The sequence below is a fragment of the Corvus brachyrhynchos genome, unplaced genomic scaffold, assembly GCF_000691975.1.
Source record: "Corvus brachyrhynchos isolate BGI_N302 unplaced genomic scaffold, ASM69197v1 scaffold305, whole genome shotgun sequence".
NCBI classification, from domain to species: Eukaryota; Metazoa; Chordata; class Aves; order Passeriformes; family Corvidae; genus Corvus; species Corvus brachyrhynchos.
Genome location: NW_008239284.1, coordinates 147757 through 164101, shown reverse-complemented (window position 1 = coordinate 164101; position 16345 = coordinate 147757). Strand labels below are relative to the sequence as shown.

At 50.4% G+C, this 16345-nt stretch overlaps 1 protein-coding gene across 7 annotated transcripts in view; it reads left to right on the top strand.

The window, feature by feature from the left end:
* ZNF618 (zinc finger protein 618) overlaps positions 1-16345 on the top strand; it is a 44363-nt gene that overhangs the window by 14200 nt on the left and 13818 nt on the right. For 3 of the 7 annotated variants that reach the window (XM_017740324.1, XM_017740317.1, XM_017740320.1), the window contains 5 exons: positions 241-429; positions 3195-3278; positions 4374-4430; positions 10723-10767; positions 15148-15225. In XM_017740324.1, coding sequence (XP_017595813.1) covers positions 381-429; positions 3195-3278; positions 4374-4430; positions 10723-10767; positions 15148-15225 — 313 coding nt within the window. In that variant the 5' untranslated portion in view covers positions 241-380. The remainder of the gene's footprint in view (positions 1-240; positions 430-3194; positions 3279-4373; positions 4431-10722; positions 10768-15147; positions 15226-16345) is intronic. The other 4 variants (XM_017740322.1, XM_017740319.1, XM_017740321.1 and 1 more) reach the window with 4 other exon arrangements.

The window sequence follows — 16345 nt, the reverse complement described above, 5'->3', positions numbered from 1 at the left end:
TCCTGGATGGATGGGCTGAGTCCTGTTGCAGGAGGAGTGGGTTGGTCACGTGTCAGTGAAAGGTGTGGAAGGGAACTAACCAGCTTCCCCAGTGTCCCCTCGGGTGAGGGGGGAGCCCGGCTGTGTCCTGCGGGCTCGGTGCAGGGATGGTGAGCGTGGCTGTCAGACAGCAGCTCCAGCAGGCCCCGCTCTGGGAGCTCCCTGGCTGCGCAGGCACTAGTTCTGAGTGTTCATATCCAGAGTTCTCTCGATCTCCACTCTTCGTGGCAGTGAAGACACAGGCGAGCCAGTCCAGCAAAAAATCTCCGGCGTCCATAAACCGCTGTTCCACCCTCCTGCACCGCACCCCCTCCGGGGTCCCACCCGCGTCCCAATCCCAGATGTTCCGCGCTCCAAATTCCGGATCCCCAGGAAGCAAGGCCATCACAGGTACCAACTGCCTTTCTACCATCAGCTTGCTGAAGTGCTTAGTGTCCAGTCCTGCCCTGGGTAGGCTTCTGACCCTTCCTGGCTGCAGTCTGCTCCATCCGTGACTGTCCCAGAAAAGCTGCTCCCAGAAGCAGTTGAGGGGAAAAGATCCTTTATAACCCCATGCCAGTGACGGGTTGGTTTTGTTAAACATGGTAACCACAAGGTATAAAAGACCCTCTTTCAAATCCTGGTGTCACAAACTGAGGAGAGCTTCCTGACAAGGATTGGTGTAGTGGCTTGTCAGGAATGGGGATTTTTGCTTGGTTTTTAGCACTGTTTGGCATTTAGTGTTTGTTTCCCTCGAGGTGATGTTCTCAGGGCTAGGCCTGTGCCTTTGGAAGTGACGTGGAGTACAGGTGTTTTCACAGTGCTCCATTCCCCACAGGAACCTCTCAGAGATAAACAGCAAAATCAGTATTACAGAACCATTACTGAGGAGTTAAAAAATGCAGGTTAGGATTGATCCTCCCATTGTCCCAGTTTCCTCCTTCCAAACAAGATCAAACCTAAAACACTATTCCTATTCCAAACCTATCTAGAATTTTTCTGTTCCTCTGCTACCTTAAAACATGTAATACAACATCTCTGCTAATCACGGTGTTACTACTAAGGTTTTAATTTTTCTAAAAAATTAAAAAAAAAAAAAAAGAAGGCCAAGAATACTGAAAAATAACAGTTAATAAATAGGGTGTGAGACACAGTGAGCCATGTGCAGTCAGCTGGGAAGCACAATCTGTGGCATTGGTAGATAGATATTCCATCTGGGTGCAGAAGAAGGGCTGGCCAATCAGTTGGTGTTTAAACACCCCCAGAATGTCTGGCATGGACAGATCCTGAGTACAAGAGGTGGCTGTGGTCAGAGAGGCCGTGGATGCTGAACAAGGATGGGTTTTGTTGGATAACACACATCCACAGCTGCCAAGGACTTGGTCCATACAGATAATTTTACTTCACATTCGAAAGGTTCCAATACAAGGAGAGAAAGCAGAGTGAGCTGCACTCTCAGTGTGGGAAGGGCACAGTAAGACCAAGCAGATGCATTAAACCAGATTTTTCTTACTGCCAGACTTGGGGGAGTTTTTTGGGGGGGAAGCTAAGGGATGAAGGCAAAACCACCATGCAAATTCTTTACAAATATCTTTGGAGACCTCCAACTCACTTCCACTTGTGACATAAGCCAGGACTTGAATCTGGGTCTCTTGGGAGGGGTGGGTTGACCCAAACCATTTTGTCACCATCTGATTTTTTCCTGATATTTAATGCCTCTCATTCCTATTATTTATCTGTCAAGTGGCATGGATAGATAATGTCTCCAGTTCCTTTTCAGCCCTGTTTTATGTGTTTCTGTTTCAGTTGATTTGGTTACCAAGTTTGCTTGTTCTTCTGAATTTTAGGAGTCAGGAGTGTAGTTGATTGAGAGTTTGAGAAGCCTGCTCAGAACTTGGAAGGGTCCACTGAGGACAGGCTGGGCCAAAATCCGTGGGCTGGGCTGTTCCTGCAGTTCAGGTCTCTGGTAGCCTCAAAGCCCACGTGAGCCACACTGGAGCCCTCGGAGCCTGCAGGGACCAGGGGCCTCTGCCAAGTCCTGACAGCAGTGTGACCACTCCAGTGGTCTGCAGGAATGAAATCATTATCTGGCACCAGTTTTCAGGAGTCCCCATCACTCCTGAATGAAAGACTTGTGCCCCCAGCCCTGCCCAGTCTGCAGGCTGAGCCCAGCAGAGCCAGGCCAGGCCGTGTCCACGTGAGCCCCTCGGGTGACAATGGGCTCCAGAAGGAGCGGGCAGGGCAGGGCTCTGGCCAGCATAGGCCACACACATTGCTTTGGCCAGTTCATATTTTTAATCTCTAGTTTGTCCTTTGAGTCACTGCAGTAAATCCATTTGCCCAGATATTGCAAACCCGGTGAAGTGAGACAGGAGCTCATTGCACTGTTGAGCTTGTGCTGAGGGACACCAGCTTGAGCAGGGTGGGAGGCCCCTGAGCTGTGCTGGGCAGTGATGGCTCAGGACACTGTGGCCACTGCCAGGGTCAGGAGCCACCTGTGCCCGCTGGAGGAGGCGTCCCAGTACAGTTACTGGGAAGCTGCCCAGTGCCAGGAGCAGGGCCTGCCTGCCTGGCCCTGGGGAGGCCTCTGGGAACAGGGGCACTGTTGGGAAGCACAGAGCCACAGGATCTTCCACAGCTTTTCCAGACATGGTGGGCAGGCCCCGAGACAACCCTTCAGGCCTCTGCTTCAACATTTGCAGGAGGGTGTTTAGGAAGGGAATGCAGGTGACTGGGAAGCACAAGGAAAGCTGGCACCTACAGTGCTTCTGTAGGTGACACCTTGGTGTGGTGATGAGGCCCCAGCTCAGTCTGAGACTGGTCACCTGTGCTCACAGGCTTTAAGGGCTGCTTGTTGCCTTAAGGAAGAGTAAGATAAGGGTTGGGTTTTTTTGCAGGGGAGGAAGCCATGACCTTTCTGGTTCAGTCAGGACTGGTGTTCATGGGCTCCCTAAGAGCCAATCCAGGCCACCTCAGCCAGAAGGCATTCGAGAAAAATACCCACCTGTTATCCCTTCACTGAATCTGGCCCATTTGCCTCCAAAATGAGGTATTTGACCTTTCTGCTGTATTCAGGCACTGTGATTATGTGGCACAGGAGCAGGTCTTGCCTCCTGTCTGCCTGGTTCTGCATCCAGTGTTGACCAGTCACCATCCCTGCTTTGTTCTCCACCCAGCAGAAAGTGCTTTCAGCAGAAGAGTGGAGGGCAAAGCGCAGAACAACTTTGAAGAAACAAACAGCAATTCCCAGAACTCCAGTGGTAAGTGTGACCACCCCTTCCTGCTGCTTCCATGTTCCTCTCCAAGCAGGATTCAGCTGTGCTCAGGGAATGCTGATGTATTATGGGATACCTTGTTTAAGCTCACAGGCAGGCAGCCCTCCTGGGGTAGTGCCTTATTCTGCCTCCTCCCCAGGTTCCTGGCACTCCAGCCCTGTCAGACAGGTGATGTGGGAATCCTGCTGCCAAGGACCAGGTACTTGAGCATAGATTTTTCAGAGGGGAGCCAAGATGTGGAGAAATGATGGATGGAGATCCAGCAGGTCTTGTGCTGTGTCTATGTCTCAGTGCAGTCCTGGTGGAGCAAAGACATTTGCAACCAGCAGAAGTTTGAGGACTGTGGATAGAGCAGCAGTCTGCAGCTCACAGTGATGCTGAGTGTGACAGTTTATTTAAAGGTCACTGTAGCCAATGTCCAGCTGTTTGTGGACTGACTGCCTGGAGGTCACAGTGAACCAGCTGTGTGAATGTGAGACCAAAATACATGTTCTAGAAGAAATGAAAATCCCCTCCACTTGTGCAGTTTCCTTGCAGTGTTAGGTCCAAGTGTAATTGAACATAACCACTGGCCTGGACAATTTTGTTCAGGTCCACTACTTTAAAGTTTTCTGTACAAGGTTTTTATCCTGCCTGTCTATTGCCCAGCCTTCCAGTAGGCCACTACCATTCCTTATGCTCCCTAATTGGAGCAAAAGTGACAGGCCAGATGAAAAGTATTTTTAGCATCTTGCTGCAGAGATAAATAACGTGCCAGCAGAAAGGCCTGGCCTCCCTCCATTCCCCATCCAAGAGAAGGAGAGTATATGGTGTTGGCAGTGCCTCTGGCTGGAATGGACAGGTAAGGGCTGGGATATCCCCCTGGAGCAGGTTACACAGTGTCTGTTGGGGGTTTTGTCTGCCTCAGAAGCAAGTAAGGGGCTTTTGGAACCCTGTTGAAAAGCAGTGATGTGGAAAACCCACGTGTGGTAGCAAAGTGGGTGATGGGGAATGGGAAAAAATGTTGTTCGTTGCTAAAATACTGCATATTGTGTTTTGGGGAACAACCCTGTACTAATCCATCATTCACCACAATTGCAGCTGGTCATTCGGGGACAGAAAAACCTAAAGAAAAGAGGTGTAAGCAGAACCCATCAGGTGAGCTTGTCTCCGTGTTTCAGGCCCTTGTACTCCTTAGTCCTGTTCCTGCTGGGCAGTCAGGAGTTCCTGGGGCTGCCCAGGCCCTGGTCAGTCAGCCCAGCCTGGCTTGCAGCCCTGGACGTGGCTCTTGCCTCTCAGCAGCTCATGTCTTGTCTTCTGTGGGTACTGTCAGTGTCGTGAAGGGTTTCAAAGCCTTGAAGTGCACATCTGTAAATGCCAATACACCACTTGGGGCCCTGACTCCTCTGGAGCCCTTGGAAAGCAGCAGCCTGAGATTGTACCTTTTTTATTCCTGTCAAACCCTGTACAGCCAACAAAGGAAGGGCAGAAATGTTTTCCTTCCTGTCAGACAGCTCCTTCCTGAAGCCAAGAAAGCTGCATTGTAAAACCTGCTGGCTGCTCTTGTCAGGTTTTGCAGGAGGGGAGATGAACCTGTAGCATGGGAGGGGTCCAGGAAGCACTGACAGGAAACACAGAGTGGCTGTACTGAACGGTCCAAGACTTTGGTTCTCTCTGAACTGTTAAATACTGACCCACAGTTGCTGTGACACATCTCCCAGACTCTCCCTGCCATCTCCTTGTACCAGCTCACATCACACTCATCCTCCTCAACCTGTTTCTATCTGGACTGTAACATTTAAACCACGAGTGAAAGCTCACAGCAAAAACCAAAACAAAGCCAGAAATTCTCACAAGCTGGGTAGCAAGTTTCATGTGATTTGCTCATCTCGTTTCCCTGTAAGGAGGGTTTCTGTCTGCACCATGTGTTGTGTCAGTTTATTTTAGTGGCTCAGTTGAGGGCCTGGCAGGCTGCAGGGGAGTTGCAAGGTACTCACCTAAACCTTTGTGTGAGCCAGGAAACCTGAGGAACTCAAGTGAGCTGCCCAGGACTGGTTTGAGGGGAGTTGGGCTCTGGTTGGAAGCCGTTCTTTTCTGCATTAAGCAGCTGAAATGCTCCTTAAATCCACGCTGGTGCATGGGGATGTATAAACTTCTTCCCTTTTTTCTTCCTTTATCTATCCTGCATCCTCTTTTCTTCCCCAGCCCTGTTTTCCCCCTTTGGCTCCATTTTTGTGCTGCTTCCCACGTGTCCCATTCAGTGCTGTTTTCCAGCCCTCGCACCAAGCCGTTTCTCCTTTTATTCCTTCCAGTTCTCAGGAGTCCCAATGACCTCATTGACAGCAGCCTGGGTGAGCATCACCAGTCACTGTGAGTGTCACTGGTGGTCAGAGAGGCCATGGAGAGCTCTGTGTGCTCAGGTGTCCAGCAGAGCTCTCTGTAGCTGCCTTTTGGAAGAGCTGACACGTCCTTGCCTCCCCATGTTCCTTGTTCCCATGGCTGTGTCTCAGTGGGTGGGGCAAACACCATGTGGCTCAGTGTCACGTGTGGGATGGGAACTCTTGGGTGATTCTGGCACTGTCGGCTTGTCCTCTCTTGTGTTCCAGCCAGCAGATCTCTCCCAGGCAGGGAAGCAGGTGGTGATAATGTGGTGGGGAATGACAGAAGGACGGACACTTCCGTCCTCCCACTCCCATCTGCTGTTTGCTTGTCACCAAACTGCTGCTGTGAGGAACAGTCACCAGCTTTGGGAGGTAAATGTAGGTCCCAGCTGAGCAGCCAAGAGCTGTGGGGCTTGGCCTTGTTAAATGCTGGATGGCTCTTGCTCTCTGTGGATGTGAGTTTTGTGTCACAGGCTCAGATACAGAGATGCCAAAGAGAGCAGCAGGAGTTTTTTAGGCCACCCAGCTGGGGACATTCTGCTTTTTCCCTGTGTCTGCATCCTGATTGCAGTGGCACAGACCCCTGGGTGTCTGGAGTGAGGGGCTGGAGGGGCAGAGCAGGGAGGTCAGCAACCAAAGCCACCTGAAATCCACTGGGGTGCAGTGCTGGAGGGAGTCCTGAGTGGGAATAAGAATGAACCCAGAATGGGAAATGTTGGATTTCAGATGTCTCTTCCCTGTGCACAACCCCAGTCCCTGTCACAGTGAATGCAGGTACCTGGCATCCTTATCTGTGTCACTTGCCGTAAAACAGCAGCTCTGTGCTGCAGGGCAAGCACTGCTTTGGGGCTGATTGGAGTCCCAGGCGTGTCTCCTCCCAGCAGGGTGGGATGGAGACGGGGAGTGGCTGAAGGACTCGAGCTGTCTTCCATGTTATGATTGGAGAGTGTCCTTTCTACTCATGGAAAGGGTCTCCACAGCCACTTGAACTTGCTTTTTGATGAAACCTGGAAGTTTCACAGTGCTTTAAAAATAGCATCCTGCTAAAATGTCCCAGTTGCTCTCTTGTGCTGCCTCGGGAGCACAGGCAGCAGAGGTCCCAAGTCACATGGAGCTTCTGCTCAGCTAAGGCAGGTCCAGCAGGCAATGCCATGGCCTGATCCTGAAGCATGGAACTGGCTCACTGGGATGAACAGCAGAAGCTGTTATTCCTGAGGGTGCCAGAAAGCTGCTTCCAAGGGAACCCTCCCTGGTGGGGGTCGTTCTGCCGAGTCTCGACGCATGCTGGGGTTTTCTGGCCTAAATTCTCAAGAGGCCAAACAGTATTTCCAGGCCAGCTTGTGCAGTGTAAGAGGCAGTGATGATCAGCCTGAGCATGGGCAGGGAAATCTCCAGAAAGGGGCTGAGCGGAGTGTTGTGTTCCACAGTGGAGGTTGCTGCTTTCCTCTTCCTCCATGCCTGGCTGGAGCAGGAGAGGAGCCTCTGGCGGGGGCTGGGCCCTGTGCTGGTGCCCTCGGTAACCACAGGGCTCCCAGGCTTTGGGATCTCCCCGGGGTCTCCCTTCCTCTGACTCCAGACAGGGGCAATGACCTTCCTCAGGAACAGTAACCATCTCTAACTCAAGTGTTTGCAGCCTAATGCAGCTCGAGCCATTGTTCTGGGCACTGTGGATGACTCCTTTGTGAAATGAAGGCTGAGAGGGATTAAGGAAATTGTGAGAATCCAGGAAGAAAACTAAAAGCAAAAAAGGAGAAAAAAAGCTCTTTGGTTTCGACACCTTCAAATACAGCCATCAAAGGGGAAATCTAATTGGAATTGCCAGTGTTTGTTGAAGTCTGAACTTGCTCAATGTTATGAGTGTGAAAGAGAACAGTTTAAATTATGTAGGGAATTGGGAAATATTTTGAACTTTTGAGGTTGATTTAAGCTGTATAAATACATCTCAATTTCATCTGCTGCTTTAGGGAACTATTACTGTCAGAACTTCCAGTGCAACAAATTTTAGCATTTACAGTTTTAAAATGTCAATGCTTTTCATTCCTGTTTACACAGGGAAGCTTTGCTTTCCAGCACTGTTTATTCCAGACTGGGGAGAGGGTCAATGGAAATGTCTTCTTTTTTTTGAATCAGTTCGTGCCGAGTTGCGATGAGACTGAGACCAAAAAAAATTGATTTCCTACATTTGATTTAGAGTAAAAATTCTTGGAAAAGCCTGAGAATCTCCACTTGTCAGGATTTAAAGGACACAGGACTAGATTTTAAACATGGATAGGTGGATTTTCAGAAATCGCAGGCTTTCTTCCCTGGTGTGGCCGTACATCCCCTTCTGCTCATCCCCTGTAGTCCAGTCATTCTATAACCCATCTGGGGGGATTTCTGCTGGAAAGACAGGACTTTTAGGATAGCATTTTTGGTGGGTGAGTGCAGCTTTAGTGTTTGGGGCATAATAATTCTTGATTAGTGACTGCAGTGTGACATTAGCACAGCCAGCCCCCCTGCCTCTGCCTCCTGAGGTGCACCCAGCTGCCTGGCAGGCTCTGTCAGCACAAACACAGCTCCCATTAACATTCATCTGGCAATTCTCATCTGTGGTTGGTTTGTGACTGCTACAACTCTCCGTGGAGCTGGGAGAGCCAATGGCCAAGTTTGAGGAGTGAGGAAAAGGGGAAGGGGGAGTTGTTCTGTGAGCTCCCACTTTGTGCACAGCACTGGGAGTGCTGATGGTGGGGCAACACAATTGCACAAATAGACAGAGCTGCATTTTCCAAGCTGCCTGAAGTTCTGTGCTCAGAAGAAGGGTCAGCAGCTGAGGGCAGTTCTCACCAGGAGAGTGAGAGTCACACAGGGAGAGGTTCAGTTAAGAAAGTGTCACTTTGCTTGGTTGCATAAATAAGTCACTGTGTCCACTGGGCATTTGTGTGCAATTGAGGTTTCTAGGAATGAACTGTTTATTTCTGGTGCCACATTCATTTAAGCTGTTCCAGACTTCTCATGTTGAACAGGCAACTTGTAGACAGGAAGAAATATATCTGAGTTAAAACAACCACTCAGCAGCCAGTCCCTGTGGGTGATGTCCTGCCAATTGCTCCAGAGTGCTGGGATACCAGGGAAGAATTGAGGCAATCCATATGAAAGCACTGAGGCAAGGAGCACTCGGCAGAACTGGGACACACAGCCAGGGATAGGACTGGGGACTGCAGGCTGCAAGCACAGACACTGCGCTGGGGCTGGGCAGGGCATGGCCAGAAGGGTCCCCGAGAGAACAGAATGTGGGCAGAAAAACCTGAACTCTCATTTTGCCTGGAGAATCTGTGGGGGGAAAGATTACAAGTTCCCAGTGCAAGGTGATTTAGCGTTAATCATTCAAACTCTGGCATTTCTATCATTGTTGCCTGGATAGGTGGCTTTAGTGGAAGTGACTGTGCTGTAGCAGGGACGTGACAGTGCATGGAGGAAAAATTGTCCCATTATAAATATGAAGACCAGAAAAATCCTAATAGTCTTCCTTCACATAAACTAGTGTTGTACTGAGTACCCGAACTGCTGTTTCAGACTGACAGTGGCTTCCATGTGAGTAGGAAGGCAAGCATAACGAGGACACTGTGTCAGCACTTCTGGCTGGAGAGCAGCCAGAGGTGGTGCTGAGAATTCCTTGGGCTGTTTGAAGTGCTCTGTGCCACTGCTGGGCTCTGTGCCTGCTCCACATCAGGTTCTCTTCTGGGGGGACAATCAAGTTGGGGTTTGCCCTTCAAAAGCTCCCGTGCTGCTGCAAGAGCCCTGGAGCGCTTGGAGCCACGGACGGTGCCGTGGGCACCCACTGAGTGAGCTTTGGCAGGGCACTTCCCAGAGCAGGGGCCAAGGACACACAGAATGGTGCCTGGAGGAGCCTGCCCTGTTCAGCTGCTCAGCAGGGCCAGGTGAGGGACTTGTTTTAGTGAAGATCTTGCCCCAGGTACCGAGCTCAGCAGCTGCAGGAGCACCCAGAGCACTGCTGGGTGATCACAGCGTGTTAAGAGATCAGCAGCATTCCGTATCCAGCTGGTGCCTCCCATGCATCCCCTCTCCTCAGCACTGTCCGGTCATGTCTTTGCCAAGCATCATCCATGCCTTCATCTCCATTCCTTACTGGCTGGCCCTGCCACCTGGAGCCCTGTTCAGCAGCTCAGGTCCTCAGCACGTTGGGATGTCCAGCAGGAAGGCTCACTGTGCTTGACCCATGCAGTTCACGAGGGCAGTTTTCCTTCCAAGGAAACCAAGCCAGGTCTGTCAGAGAGCCCCGAGAGCCTCAGCCACGGATGTGCCAGCTCACAGCCTTGGACGTGGGGCCCTTCTGGAAATGCTCTGAGTCCATGACTGAATATTTAACACTAATGATTTCTGCCCCTCTGCAGGGGTCTGACCCTAAAGGACCTCACCTGGGAGCTGTAGGAAACCACACATGGTCTGAGGTGCTGGGGGTTGCTGGTTCTGCCCCAGGGCACTGGGGACTGGATGCAGACAGCTCCTGGGTGCCCAAGGGGCAGCCAGCATCCAGTTTTCAGGCACACCTTACAGAGAGGCAAGGCAAGGTGTGCTGCGTAGGAAATGTGCATTCTCAGCCTGCAGTAACTGCGCTGCTTAGGAACTCTCTCCTTTGGCATCCAGGGAGGCTGGAACACCCTGGTTTTCCTTCCCAGCTTCAGTTTAAAGAAGCTGCATGGTGGAACTGGGAATTTGCATCTGCAGCACCAAAGAGAGCCTTTGTAAAGGGTTTCTTGCCTCCGTGGCTTTTCTTTGCTGGCCTCCTCCCTTTTTTCCATTGCTGTAGCACTGGGTGTGTGTTAAAGTCTCTGGACGTTTTAAATTGGACGGGAAAGATGCAGAACCCTGGCCATGAGAAACTGAGCAAGGGAGGGAAAATTCACAGCTGGACATGTTGGATTTTGTGGTAAATGGAGCTCCCATCCTGCCCTGGATAACTCTGGAAGTGTGGAGTAGGGATAAGGAGCAGGGAACAGATAGGCAGAGCTGTGAAGAATGCAGCGAGGTCTCTGCCAGTCTCAATATTTAAATCTCTTTCTTTTTTGCAGAAACCGCAAGTCCCCTGATTTCAAATCCTTTCCCGCTTTTACAAAGTAAGTGTGATGGATGTCTGTGGTGCAAGAGGCAGGGACTGCCCTCCTGCAGCCCTGCTGCCCTGCCCTCTGAGCAATTTTCATCAATAAATGGTTTTTTTATTAGGAGTCCAGGTGTCAAAGATAAAATGCCTCACTTCTGCGGCTCTGGTGTCAGATTTAAATGCAACACAAATCCTCCAGGGTGTTTCCATGCAGTCTGGGGCTGCCAAATCGCTTCGTGTTCGGTCTTCAGGGAGTTTGTTGTGAATGTGTTCTGAAACCAAGATTTGAAAATGAACCCATATTTAAGTTACATTTACACAGAGAAAAACTTGTCATCGTGGCTCAGCTCAGTAAACACCCGCACAGAGCCAGGTCCCTGTGGCCTGGGAGCACGGGTGAGAAACAGGCAGCGAGCAGGAGGGGAGGGAGAGCAGGTCTGGGATGGGTGCACAGGTGGTCTCTGCTGGAGGTTCTGCCCTTTGGCTTTGATGCTTTCAGCAGGTGGGGCTTCTTCCTTTGCCTTCCAGGGTGTTTGGTTTCTGCTCAGCTTGCATTGGGATTTGAGGGGGATTTTCAGTCTGTGCCAGCCTGGTGATGCAGGGCAGCCCTGAATGCTGCACCCTGAGCAGGGCCACAGGAAGGGAGGACAGGTGTTCTTCCTCCTCTTACAAAGCTGAGAGGGAAGCAAGGGCTTTATTGAGAACACAAGTTCATGTGGGAAGAGAAATCCAATTAATGCCAAGCCTTTTGACAAGGGTGGTGAATTTGGGACTCCCTTTTCCAAACATGCTCCAGAGCACCTTGTTGTCTCTTACTGTCTGAGCTGGCTGGAAGTGACAGAAGTTCTGTTTTCAAGAAACTTCCACTGATTTTGGGGTGTGCTGGTGTTTTTGTAGGAGCCTGCTGCTGGTTCTCCTGCCTTGTTTCAAGGGTTTGTGTCAAAGGGAAGGTGCAGTTACGCTGTTAGTGAAGCTAATGCCAGTGGAAACGTTGGGTGGAAATGCTGAGGAGTTTTCCTCACAGTTGTTGTGCATTTGTTTTTCACCAAGATGTGGACAGAAGTGTTGAAATGTGGGGCTTTTCTGCTGAGGAAAGAGCAGCCGGGGGGGCTGTCCCTGCTGAGCCACGGTGACACCCTGCTGGGTGTCTGTCACTCTGCACAAGCACTTCAGGGCACTTGCTGTTGGAACTTTCTGTTAAAGCTCTCAACTCCTGTTCACTCCTGGCTTCAGACCAGGCTCTGCTATTTTCCCTGGCTTAGATGTGGCAATGAGAGTTAACATGGGAATTAGAGTGATTTATTTAACCTAAGCACAGGCACTGGTTTTCCTCTGCCTTGGCTCACACAGCTGCTGCCTTGCTCTGGGGCCTTGCTCACTGGTAAAGCACTAATAAAAGTGTCTAATTATAGCCTTGGGGAAAGATGTTTTAAATTGTGCAACCAGATGTGAGCATTAGTTCTGTGTGGCTCAGGACACTGAAGAGGTTTCAACAGCTGCTGGTTGAAACCTTCTCTCAGAGGACACCTCCACGAGCACAAGGGGCTTGGGTGGGCAGCACAGAGGGGCCCCAGCTGCCCTGGTACCATCACCAGCTGGGAGCAGAAGGACAGGTTTGCTGGGGGAAGCACCCAAGGGGGGACCTGGGGGCCCTTTGCCGAGCTCAGCCCACCTGAAGGCAACAGAGTGGATGCATAAACCTAAGCCTGAGTAAGGAAGAGCTGAAATTCCCCATGGGAAGGACGAGCAGAGGTCCTGCAGTGGCAGGGGGGCTGCGCTCCCAGGAAGGAGAATGGGGCACAGGTGGGGCTCACGTGGGTGTGCAGAGCACTTTTGACAACTTTTCCAGTTTAAGTTGCAGGAGAAATCAAAGGGAGGAGGATTTACCAGCTCAGGTGAGCAGTTCTTTTCCAGCAGTGACTTTTCCCTGGTTTGGGATACAGATTGCTTCTTTCTCCTCTCCACCTTGCAGATCCCTCTTCCTCTTCTAGCTCTGGCACATCCCACCCTCCTTCCAGCCAGCCTGACTGTTCCCAGCTCTGCACTGTGGAGCATGAGGGGCTCAGGAGCTGAAAGCTCAGCAGTGTGAGGGTTGAGAGAGCTCTGGGAAGAAAAGTGAGCTCATTCATTCCCACAGGGATTCTGCACATCCTCCCAAGCATCCCTTCCCTTGGTCCTGGGAAAGACTTTGGAATTGTTGGGTGAATTTAAATTTTATGCTTAGTTTTAATGTGAACTCATTTTCATTTGTGGTGAACTTAGACTTCCGTGTGTCTTTGTCTCAGAATTATTTAGAAAATGCTTTGGCATTTTCAGAATGTGAAATCAGCTTTTGGAAGTAGGTGGTGATTTTTTTTCCAAAGTTGGACATTTCTGGAGCAGAACAGAAGGGGCAACTTTCAGAATTGAGATGAAGTTCAAATGGCACACGAGAGCTGCCGTTGTCCAGGGGACTGCAGGGTGACACGTGCAGCCTTGCTGCAGCACTGGGAGTACAGCAGGGGCTGTCCTCCCCTCTGGTGGAGGGGCAGGGGCTCCAGCAGAGCAGAGGGGCAGAGAGAGGGGCTCACACAGCTCCTCTGACCTGCCAGGGGCCTGTCAGCAGCAGGTAGCAGGCTCTTGGAAGTGTGACTGCTTTCAATAGATGAATCACACGTTAATTTTGACGCTGGTTTGAGATGTTTCCATCTGAGCAGTCTGGGCTCCATGAGCAGAGGTGTGTCTGTAACACAGGTCACTGACATTGATGTACGAACCCAAGAGGGATGGTTTGCACCCCCAGGGAGCCTTCTCCTCTCTGACAACTAAAAATAAGCCTGAACAATTAGATTGCATTGTACCTCTTGTGGCATTTTACCACATGTGCTTCACTGCTGATGGTTTCAGCAGAGACAGCCAGTCCCTGTTAATTCCCAAGGCCTGAAATCCCTGTGTGCCACTCAGCTGCCCAAGTCTTCTCTCTTTTTCACAAGCACAGTTACTTAGGTACTGTGTTCCCAACCTTCCATGCCACGGCAAAGCCCAGGAGCAGCATCACAAGCAAACAGTGAGTGAAAGCATTGAGTACAACTCTGGGCAGAGCTGGCTCCATCATTTCAGAGGCTGTAGGCTCTGTGGGAAAGGTTTAACCTCACAGCATGAAAGTACAGCTTATACAGACTGTTCATGCTCTCTTTTATGTTTTTCCTCACGGATTCCTGTAGCCTTGAGGTGGATTCTGGGGTTTGCTACCTCAGATAGATTTCTCACAGGGTATAGGCAGGCTTGTGCTTCCCTGGGTTTTGGTTCTTCCATCCTGTGTGCTGGTGCTTCTGCTTATTCATTGATACAGAATATGTTTTTCGCTTTGAACTTAGATCTAGACTTCTGAAATATTGTAGCAACAGACCTTGCTCCGTGTGTGTGCCAGGCATTTGTATCCGAAATTGTTAATGTGCCAAATGTGTTTGTCCGTTCTGCTGCCCCAGTGTGAGAGGGGGCAGTGCTGGTGTGGCTTCAGGGCCAGAGGCAAACTGCAATATTGCCATATCCCAGCACCATAGTTCAAGATCACATCTGTCAGCCACTGCACTCTACTGATACTGTTAAACAGACAACTGCAAACATTTGCTGTTAGGTTAATTCAGTGGAAAAAATGCACTTTCAACATAGAAAAGGGCTAAATGTATCTTGCAGCTCACGAGGGGGCTCTGCACCCAGCTCTTTCCTCACTCCAGCTCATCCACATTGCTCTGGCACATGGCTCTCCTGCTCTGCTCTCAGCCTTCAGGCACAGCCCTGGTTCCTGTGCTTCTTGCCCTCCACCTCTGCTTCCCTGGCATCCTGCTGCCACCCAGCCCTGTGACACTCACCAGTCCCTGGTCTCACTGCGCTTGGTGACAGCCACAAAGCCTCAGCTGAGTTCCCCCATGGCACTGCTCCACCCCCAGCTTCTGACTACAGCACTTGTCACAAGCCGGTGCTCCTTGTCTCACTCAGGAAAGGCAGCAGAGACTGGAATTTGACAGAACTGGATGTAAAATAAATTCACCAGGCTTTGCTCACAGGCTCTAAAATAGCAGGGATGTGCTCAAGGCAGGCTGCACAGAGCAGGCCCCGGCCGGTGGACAGACTCCCGAAGAAATCCTTGTGCAGATCCCTGAGATGCCCACACAGGGCAGCAGGTGCTTCCCCTTGTGCTCTGCCTGTGCCCCCGGCCATGGAGTGCAGCAGGAGGAGGCTGCCCAGCCCAGCCCAGCCCAGCCCAGGAGGCAGAGCCGTGCCCAGCCCTATCCCGCTCCCTGCGGAGCTGCTGTGCCAGGGGCACGGCCCCACGGCTGTACACACTGAGGTATGCACCTGTGCTGCTTCCCTGCAGACTCTGTGTAATTCTTCTGAACTGATTTCTCCCAAACAGAGCCTTACACCTGTGGAGCTTGTGGAATCCAGTTCCAGTTTTATAACAATCTCCTGGAGCACATGCAGTCCCACGCAGGTAAGCTGGGCACTTCGACTCACTGCAAGCAGAGAATTAAATTCTGTGCTGCTGCCTGGTGCTGACCCCGATGTGTGTCCATAGGGTCCTCAGTGCTCCCCATTCCCACAGCCCCAGTCATTTCACCTGCAACAAACAAAGTCACCCCTCAAAGGCTGGAGCACATAGGCTCAGGCTGTATTGTGAATATCGCTCCTTTCCGTAGGGAGAGAGGGAATGTGCCATGCTAGCTCAGAGCCCATCACACTCCTCATTGGCTTTGTCCAGAGAATCCTCATTGCATAAACTCCTACAGCAGGTTAAATCCCGCCTTGTGCCAAAGGGGTGGCTCTCACGGAAGCAAACAAACCAAAAACATTCGCAGGGCAGCAGAGCCTTTGCCCACACGAGTCCTGTCCTGTGCTTGTGTCTCCTGGAGTTCTGCAGAGGACTGAAATGTGTTCTCAGAAGAAGAATTTGCCATTTCAGCAGTTGCCTCTCAGCTACCTACAAATGAGAATTCTTAGGAATCATTCCAGTGCTTTGTTTCTAAGTCATTGGTTTTGTTTCCTGTCTTGATACATAAGAGACAGTTTTAAAATTTCAAAGCCAAAGCTGTTTCAAAGACAGCATTCAATATATTCAAAAATGCAGAAACAGAATTAATTTTATATTGGCAGATTTTTTTTTCTTTTTTTTTTTTTCTCCTCTTGAATAAAAATTCAAGTGAACTAACACAGTTTTAAGAACAATTAAATCCCCTTTGACAGACCTGTATTCTCCAAAAGACGGCTGCTCTGTTGAGATGCAGATGCAGTGCAGGCCCTGAGGAGAGTGGCACAGGAGGACAAGAGGCTTGAGGAAAAGTATATTTTCCATTCTGTAACAATAATGTTAATCAGAGTTCTTATCTTGCTCTCTATTTTAGTTTCAGTCCTAATTTTAATAGTGTCACCTGAGTTCTTCATCCATGAGGTTCCTCTATTCCATTTCAGTTCCTGTTGGCAAATCTTAGTGCAGGCTCTGTGTGTTGTTCAGCAGCTACTTTATTTATCATCTCTATAATGTTACAAAGAGGCTTTTGGAGCGCTTTGTGAGCAGAAGGTGTGAGTTTGTGTTTCTGTTAGAGCACGGGGCATTC